General features: G+C 46.5%; 2 protein-coding genes across 2 annotated transcripts in view; one reads left to right on the top strand and one right to left on the bottom strand.

Moving 5' to 3' along the window:
• The window catches only part of rpgrip1 (RPGR interacting protein 1), a 39,638-nt gene extending 38,081 nt beyond the window's left edge, over positions 1-1,557 (top strand). The window contains exons 25-27 of the mRNA XM_061250779.1: positions 217-301; positions 643-773; positions 1,031-1,557. Coding sequence (XP_061106763.1) covers positions 217-301; positions 643-773; positions 1,031-1,221 — 407 coding nt within the window. The 3' untranslated portion in view covers positions 1,222-1,557. The remainder of the gene's footprint in view (positions 1-216; positions 302-642; positions 774-1,030) is intronic.
• A 2,331-nt stretch (positions 1,558-3,888) lies between these two features.
• The window catches only part of mettl3 (methyltransferase like 3), a 13,336-nt gene continuing 7,224 nt past the window's right edge, over positions 3,889-10,000 (bottom strand). Inside the window, exons 8-11 of the mRNA XM_061252061.1 lie at positions 7,133-7,241; positions 6,891-6,956; positions 4,472-4,584; positions 3,889-4,151 (exon numbers count right to left, since the gene is read on the bottom strand). Coding sequence (XP_061108045.1) covers positions 4,040-4,151; positions 4,472-4,584; positions 6,891-6,956; positions 7,133-7,241 — 400 coding nt within the window. The 3' untranslated portion in view covers positions 3,889-4,039. The remainder of the gene's footprint in view (positions 4,152-4,471; positions 4,585-6,890; positions 6,957-7,132; positions 7,242-10,000) is intronic.

Genomic DNA, 10,000 nt, shown 5'->3' with positions numbered 1-10,000 from the left:
CCAGTCCTGGGGGGCCACAGTGTCTGCAGGTTTAACTCCAGTCCTGGAGGGCCGCAGTGTCTGTGGGTTTAACTCCAGTCCTGGAGGGCCGCAGTGTCTGTGGGTTTAACTCCAGTCCTGGAGGGCCCGCAGTGTCTGCAGGTTTAGCTCCAGTCCTGCAGGGCCGCAGGGTGTAATTTAAGCAATGCGTCTGGTTTCCACGTCTGCGCTCCACAGTGATCCATGTGGCCGGGGTGGATGCTGGCCCTCTCAGGCAGTACCTGTACACCATGCTGGAGGGCACAGACCCCAACCAGGGCAGGTGAGCACAGGACCCCACTGCTCTGGAACTATGACTCAAATACACAACATTACACAATACATACACAATATCTCTCATTGGAAGTTTCAGTGTATTCTGCATAAGTGACTGCTAAAAGAATGTGCTGTAAAGGAAGGGTTAGAGCAGCCATTTTGTGTGCTAAACCTCACTTTACCCAGAGCAGCCATTTTGTGTGATAAACCTCATCTTACCCAGAACAGCCATTTTGTGTGATAAACCTCACCTTACCCAGAGCAGCCATTTTGTGTGATAAACCTCACTTCGCCCAGACGTGACCTCTTCAACTCAACCTTCCCAACATGCCCTACCTTTCCTTCCAGGTTAAAGTTCACAGTTGTGAGCGACCCAATGGAAGATGAGGAAGAGGAATGTGTGGACATTGGTCACGCCTACCTGGATTTAAAGGAAGTACTGCTGACGGGAAGTGATGTCACAGAGCGCCAATTAGACAGTGAGAGCCATGCAGACTCATTTCATGAGAGTTTCACACAGAATGTCTAGAACAGGGATTATCTGCACATGAACCCCCCCTCTCTCCCTCTCTCTGTCACTCATTCTCTCTGTTTCTATCCTCTGTTTCCACCTGTTGTCCTCGCCACTCTTTGTACAGCGTACAACCAGCAGAACAGCCCAGAGAGACAGTGAAGCAGAACACACATCTAATCACCCTGTGGCTTTATTCTGGTTTGTATTCTCTCTCTCTCCCAGTCGTGGGCGTGGGCGAGGAAGAGGATAGGGTGGGGAGGCTGAAGGTCTCCCTAGAAGCTGCTTGCGCTCTGGAGGAGATCTACTGGGAGCAGCGCCGCCTCCGAGAGAGAGAGCAGGAGGAGCAGGAGGAAGAGGAGGAAGAGGAGCAGGAGGAAGAGGAGCAGGAGGAAGAGAAGCAGGAGAAGGAGTAGGGGCAGGAGTAGGAGTAGGAGCAGGAATAGGAGTATGAGTAGGGCAGGAGCAGGAGCAGGAGCAGGAGCAGGAGTAGGAGTAGGGAAGGAGCAGGAGCAGGAATAGGAGTAGGAGTAGGAGCAGGAGCAGGAGCAGGAGCAGGAGTAGGGAAGGAGTAGGAGCAGGAGCAGGAGCAGGAGTAGGGCAGGAGCAGGAGTAGGAGCAGGAGTAGGGCAGGAGCAGGAGCAGGAGTAGGAGTAGGGAAGGAACAGGAGTAGGAATAGGAGGAGTAGGAGCAGGAGCAGAAGTAGGGCAGGAGCAGGAGCAGGAGCAGGAGCAGGAATAGGAGTAGGAGTAGGAGCAGGAGCAGGAGCAGGAGTAGGAGTAGGGAAGGAGCAGGAAAGACAAGGAACAGACCCAAGATGACAATGATTTTTAGTAACTCCCTGGATTTAAGTGAGCACACCAGCATGGGTAATAAACCCAATAAAACATAACGATAAATTGCTTATGAAACAAAATAAATATTCTTATGAACTACAACCTAAATAGTGGCAGTGATTCCTTTGCAAGCCGTTGCTTATGAAACACTGCACATACACTCACCGAGCACTTTATTGGGAACATTTTTACTTTATTGCACCTACTTATTCATGCACTTCTCACCAGCCAATTGTGTGGCAGCAGTGCAATGTATACAATCATGCAGATATGGGTAAGGAGCTTCAGTTAATGTTCACATCAACCATCAGAATGGGGAAAAAATGTGATTCAAGTGACTTTGACTGTGGAATGATTGTTGGTGGCACACAGGGTGGTTTAAGTATCTCAGAAACTGCTGATCTCCTGGGGTTTTCACGTACACTAGTCTCTAGAGTTTACAAAGAATGGTGCAAAAAACAAATAAAAAATCCAGTGAGCTGCAGTTCTGCAGACAGAAATGCCTTGTTAGAGAGAAGTTAAAGAGAGGTCAGAGGAGAATAGCCAGACTGGTCAAAGCAGACAGGAAGGTGACAGTAACACAAATAACCACACATTACAACAGTGGTATGCAGAAGAGCATCTCTGAACACACAACATATCATAACTCATTACATTACATTAATGGCATTTGGCAGACGCTCTTATCCAGAGCGACATACAGTTGATTAGACTAAGCAGGAGACAATCCTCCCCTGGAGCAATGCAGGGTTAAGGGCCTTGCTCAAGGGCTGTGCGGATCTTATAGTGGCTACACCTGGATTAGAATCACCAAACTAGCGTATCCCAGTCATTTACCTTAACCACTACGCTACAGACTGCCCTATCAACTCTAAGTGGATAGGCTGTGTACATGCATGTTTAAAATACTGCACATACACTCAGTGAGCACTTTATTAGGTATTATTATCTGTGATGATCCCCACACACAGGGTATCTGTCCTGCGTTACTGTGATGATCCCCACACGCAGGGTATCTGTGCGGTTAGTGTGATGATCCCCACACACAGGGTATCTGTGCGGTTACTGTGATGATCCCCACACGCAGGGTATCTGTGCGGTTAGTGTGATGATCCCCACACACAGGGTATCTGTGCGGTTAGTGTGATGATCCCCACACGCAGGGTATCTGTGCCGTGTGATGATCCCCACACGCAGGGTATCTGTGCGGTTACTGTGATGATCCCCACACGCAGGGTATCTGTGCCGTGTGATGATCCCCACACGCAGGGTATCTGTGCGGTTAGTGTGATGATCCCCACACACAGGGTATCTGTGCGGTTAGTGTGATGATCCCCACACACAGGGTATCTGTGCGGTTAGTGTGATGATCCCCACATGCAGGGTAACTGTGCGGTTAGTGTGATGATCCCCACACGCAGGGTATCTGTGCGGTTAGTGTGATGATCCCCACACACAGGGTATCTGTGCGGTTAGTGTGATGATCCCCACACACAGGGTATCTGTGCGGTTAGTGTGATGATCCCCACACGCAGGGTATCTGTGCGGTTAGTGTGATGATCCCCACACGCAGGGTATCTGTGCGGTTAGTGTGATGATCCCCACACGCAGGGTATCTGTGCGGTTACTGTGATGATCCCCACACGCAGGGTATCTGTGCCGTGTGATGATCCCCACACGCAGGGTATCTGTGCGGTTACTGTGATGATCCCCACGCAGGGTATCTGTGCGGTTAGTGTGATGATCCCCACACGCAGGGTATCTGTGCGGTTAGTGTGATGATCCCCACACGCAGGGTATCTGTGCGGTTAGTGTGATGATCCCCACACGCAGGGTATCTGTGCGGTTAGTGTGATGATCCCCACACGCAGGGTATCTGTGCGGTTAGTGTGACGATTCCCACACACTTCATGAAACTGGAGCCCCATACACAGAACAGTTCAGGTAGTTGTGCTTCCTTCCAAAACAACACATTTTTCACCAACACATACATCACTCACTCACACACACACACACACACACACACACACACACACACACACACACACACACCACCATCTTCATTTTGTCCAAATGTGTGACTTTCATTAGTGTGCTTCACGACCAACACCCTCAGCGCCAGATGGAGGAATTATTCAAACACAGCACATACCTGATTTAGTCTGCAAGTGAAAAATAAGGACGCCATTTTGAAAGCGCAACCCACCGGGAAACTTCTGCCGATGAAAGGACTACACACAGGGCAATTGTACGTTGGCATGGCAACCTTTTATTAAAAATAAGCTCGCAGCTGGGTACAAAACACAAACATTTTCATCCTGTCCACTGACAGACCGGCCCACAGGCAGGGGGAGGCGCTACACGGTTTTTGGGTTGGAGAGGAGATAAGGGGCGGGGCTACATGTTTTTGGGTTTGGAGATTACTCCGTCGGGATACCGTTTCCTGAACCGAGCGACAACATCTGGATCCAACAGGTGAATCCCGTCTAACTGATTACCCAGAGTCACCCTGAGAGAGAGAGAGAGAGGGAGAGGGAGAGGGAGAGGGAGAGGGAGAGGGAGAGGGAGAGGGAGAGGGAGAGGGAGGGAGAGAAAATGAGAGGTGGGGGGGGTTACCACATCACTACATGCACCTTGACAGTGACTCGCATACACACCACACACACTCTCTCACACACTCTCACACACACTCTCACACACACACACACACACACACACACACACACACACACACACACACACACACACACACTCTCACACACACACACACTCACACTCTCACACACACACACACACACACACACACACACACACACAGGACATATGTACCAGTTGGGCTGCACATTGTGGGGTCGGCCGAAGAGCTCGATCTTGCGGGTGCCGGGAGAGAGACGCTCGATCATCCCGTAGATCTCATCAGGCTTATGGCTGGTGGAGCGCACCTGAGGGCACAGGTGTGTTAGGTAAGGCCAGAGGGCACAGGTGTGTTAGGTAAGGCCTGAGGGCACAGGTGTGTTAGGTAAGGCCTGAGGGCACAGGTGTGTTAGGTAAGGCCTGAGGGCACAGGTGTGTTAGGTAAGGCCTGAGGGCACAGGTGTGTTAGGTAAGGCCTGAGGGCACAGGTGTGTTAGGTAAGGCCTGAGGGCACAGGTGTGTTAGGTAAGGCCTGAGGGCACAGGTGTGTTCGGTAAGGCCTGAGGGCACAGGTGTGTTCGGTAAGGCCTGAGGGCACAGGTGTGTTAGGTAAGGCCTGAGGGCACAGGTGTGTTAGGTAAGGCCTGAGGGCACAGGTGTGTTCGGTAAGGCCTGAGGGCACAGGTGTGTTAGGTAAGGCCTGAGGGCACAGGTGTGTGGGGCGACATGGCTCAGGCAGTAAGAGCAGTCGTCTGGCAGTCGGAGGGTTGCCGGTTCGATCCCCCGCCCGGGCTGTGTCGAAGTGTCCCTGAGCAAGACACCTAACCCCCAAATGCTCCTGATGAGCTGGTCGGGGCCTTGCATGGCAGCCAATCGCCGTCGGTGTGTGAGTGTGTGTATGAATGGGTGAATGGAGAAGCATCAATTGTACAGCGCTTTGGATAAAGGCGCTATATAAATGCCTGCCATTTACCATTTACCATGTTAGGTAAGAGAGCACAGGTGTGTTCGGTAAGGCCTGAGCACATACTGAAACACAGCCTTCTGAACTGAGAGAGAGGGAGAGGAGGGACAGCAGTGACCCCACCAATAAAGACGCACAATTCTGTTTTAATGATAGAATGCATATTTGTATATACACTCACCAAGCACCTTATTAGGTATTTATTAGACTTATTTAAATTATCCACTTAGAGTTATGATGTGTTGTGTGTTCAGAGATGCTGTTCTGCATACCACTGTTGTGGTTATTTGCGTGACTGCCACCTTCCTGTCAGCTTTGACCAGTCTGGCTATTCTCCTCTGATGTCTTTCGTTAACAAAGCATTTCTGTCTGCAGAACTGCTGTTCACTGCCACCAACAATCATTCCATTTGTAACCGGTTACCGTTCCATTTTTTAAACAGTTAACCGCCTAACCGATACTGCGTATGACCGCTAGGGGTCGTCTGTTTTTACTGAGAAACTTTATTTAATTTTCAAACTTTATTTTGGGCCATCTCAATAGTTAAATGGCAACGTTGTAAGTCAGATAATAGTAAGTCAGCCTAATGAAACATTTACATTGATATTGTGCAGTGTAACCTCACAGTTGCAGAAATCTGTAGTTAAATTTTATATGGCGTGGGACAATCATGGTGGTGAGGTTAACGTGGTCCATTTTTCGCTGAAAGCAGGGAATTTTCGCTTTCAATATCCGATGGACAAATAGCCTAATGATAATTTATTGGTTTATTTATTCTTATGTAGATACCGCATAGTGGAAAGCGAAGTTCTGTTTGCCGATAGTCTTATTCGCGCGACAGCGAATAAACACGGATGAACAAACGCCATAGAATAAGCCTTAAGTGAACAGCTACAGATTCAAACACAGAAATTATTTGACTATAGTAGGGTAGCATTCAATTCCATGCGGTCTTTGCGTTCTTAACCCTCTGAAATGGCCGCAGATTGGTTGCTTGTACGACTGCAGCTTGTGGATTTAATATAAACGGCGTTTTGTAATATTTTGTGCAAGATTTGTGCAATGATGTATTGCTTTATTTATTTTTATGTAGATACAGCGTAGGGGTAGCGTTCAGTTTGCCGTAGTTTTAATTCGCGTGTCAACGAATAAACACGAATCTATGAACCTTAGGAAACGACATAACGTTACAATAAGCCATAAGTCAACCAACAGCTACAGAAATTATTTCATAACTCTAATACTGTAGCATTCAATTCCCTGTGGTGTTTGTATTTTAAACCCCCCTAGTCGATTATGTAGAACCGCAATATTACGCCTGGTGATGAACGTGCATTTATTTTAAACTGAGTTTACCATTTCAGCTTCAGAATAAGAATATCGTTATCGGTTATCCGTTCACACCCCTAGGTACCTACATGATTGTATGCATCGCACGTGTACGGCTGCCACACAATTGGCTGATTAGATAATTGCATGAATAAAAGTAGGTGTAATTAAATAAAAAAAGTTCCTAAGAAAGTGCTTGGTGAGTGTATATGTATATGTCTAAGTATTAACAGAGCATTATACTGACAATTTGTATTATAATAACAGAGAAAATTGCTGCCTGAAGCAAAACATTAAAGAGGATGAAGTTTGACCTCTGACCTCTGCCACAATGACATCACAGTCCAGCCCTCTGTTGAAGCCCTGCGGGTTCCCTTTAACCCCCACCTGGAGAGAGAATAACACACACCTGCTCAACACACACATGCACACGCACACCTGTTCAACACACACACACACACTCTCACACACACAGAGACACACACACAGACTCACACACAGACCCACACACACAGAGACTCTCACACACACACACAGACACACACACACACTCTCTCTCTCACCAGGCAGTGCTCCTTGCCGTGATTGAGCCAGTGGCCAGTCCTCCCAGTGCGGATTATTCTCTGCAGCTGATTGGTCTTCACCCAGATGATCTCATCCACCCGCTCATACCTGAGACCAAGCCACAATCTCCATAACATACCAACATCACTGCAGAATCACCACAATCTCCATAACATACCAACATCACTGCAGAATCACCACAATCTCCATAACATACCAACATCACTGCAGAATCACCACAATCTCCATAACACACCAACATCACTGCACCATCACCACAATCTCCATAACATACCAACATCACTGCAGAATCACCACAATCTCCATAACACACCAACAACACTGCAGAATCACTACAATCTCCATAACATACCAACATCACTGCAGAATAACCACAATCTCCATAACATACCAACATCACTGCACCATCACTACAATTTCCATAACATACCAACATCACTGCAGAATCACTACAATCTCCATAACATACCAACATCACTGCAGAATCACCACAATCTCCATAACACACCAACATCACTGCAGAATCACTACAATCTCCATAACATACCAACACCACTGCAGAATCACTACAATCTCCATAACATACCAACATCAATGCAGAATCACCACAATCTCCATAACATGCCAACATCACTGCAGAATCACTACAATCTCCATAACATACCAACATCACTGCAGAATCACCACAATCTCCATAACACACCAACATCACTGCAGAATCACCACAATCGCCATAACATACCAACATCACTGCAGAATCACCACAATCTCCATAACATACCAACATCACTGCACCATCACCACAATCTCCATAACATACCAACATCACTGCAGAATTACCACAATCTCCATAACATACCAACATCACTGCAGAATCACCACAATCTCCATAACACACCAACATCACTGCAGAACCACCACAATCTCCATAACATACCAACATCACTGCAGAATCACCACAATCTTCATAACATACCAACACCACTGCACCATCACTACAATCTCCATAACACACCAACATCACTGCAGAATCACCACAATCTCCATAACATACCAACACCACTGCACCATCACTACAATCTCCATAACACACCAACATCACTGCAGAATCACCAATCTCCATAACATACCAACATCACTGCAGAATCACTACAATCTCCATAACATACCAACATCACTGCAGAATCACTACAATCTCCATAACATACCAACATCACTGCAGAATCACCACAATCTCCATAACATACCAACATCACTGCAGAATCACCACAATCTCCATAACACACCAACATCACTGCACCATCACCACAATCTCCATAACATACCAACATCACTGCAAAATCACCACAATCTCCATAACACACCAACATCACTGCACCATCACTACAATTTCCATAACATACCAACATCACTGCAGAATCACTACAATCTCCATAACATACCAACATCACTGCAGAATCACTACAATCTCCATAACATACCAACATCACTGCAGAATCACTACAATCTCCATAACATACCAACATCACTGCAGAATCACCACAATCTCCATAACATACCAACATCACTGCAGAATCACCACAATCTCCATAACATACCAACACCACTGCACCATCACTACAATCTCCATAACACACCAACATCACTGCAGAATCACCACAATCTCCATAACACACCAACATCACTGCAGAATCACCACAATCTCCATAACATACCAACATCACTGCAGAATCACCACAATCTCCATAACATACCAACACCACTGCACCATCACTACAATCTCCATAACACACCAACATCACTGCAGAATCACCACAATCTCCATAACACACCAACATCACTGCAGAATCACCACAATATCCATAACATACCAACATCACTGCAGAATCACCACAATCTCCATAACACACCAACATCACTGCAGAATCACCACAATCTCCATAACATACCAACATCACTGCACCATCACCACAATCTCCATAACATACCAACATCACTGCACCATCACTACAATCTCCATAACATACCAACACCACTGCAGAATCACCACAATCTCCATAACACACCAACATCACTGCAGAATCACCACAATCTCCATAACATACCAACATCACTGCACCATCACCACAATCTCCATAACATACCAACATCACTGCAGAATCACCACAATCTCCATAACATACCAACATCACTGCAGAATCACCACAATCTCCATAACACACCAACATCACTGCAGAATCACCACAATCTCCATAACATACCAACATCACTGCAGAATCACCACAATCTCCATAACGTACCAACATCACTGCACCATCACCACAATCTCCATAACATACCAACATCACTGCAGAATCACCACAATCTCCATAACATACCAACACCACTGCACCATCACTACAATCTCCATAACACACCAACATCACTGCAGAATCACCACAATCTCCATAACATACCAACATCACTGCAAAATCACCATAATCTCCGTAACATACCAACATCACTGCAGAATCACCACAATCTCTGTAACATACCAACATCACTGTAGAATCACTACAATCTCCATAACATACCAACATCACTGCAGAATCACCACAATCTCCATAACATACCAACATCACTGCAGAATCACTACAATCTCCATAACATACCAACATCACTGCAGAATCACTACAATCTCCATAACATACCAACATCACTGCACCATCACTACAATCTCCATAACATACAAACATCACTGCAGAATCCCTACAATCTCCATAACATACCAACATCACTGCACCATCACTACAATCTCCATAACATACCAACATCACTGCAGAATCACTACAATCTCCATAACGTAC

This window comes from Conger conger, chromosome 8, assembly GCF_963514075.1.
Source record: "Conger conger chromosome 8, fConCon1.1, whole genome shotgun sequence".
In the NCBI taxonomy this organism is placed as follows: domain Eukaryota; kingdom Metazoa; phylum Chordata; class Actinopteri; order Anguilliformes; family Congridae; genus Conger; species Conger conger.
Note: the sequence above shows the minus strand (reverse complement) of the source record. Positions and strands in the feature narration are given on the sequence as shown.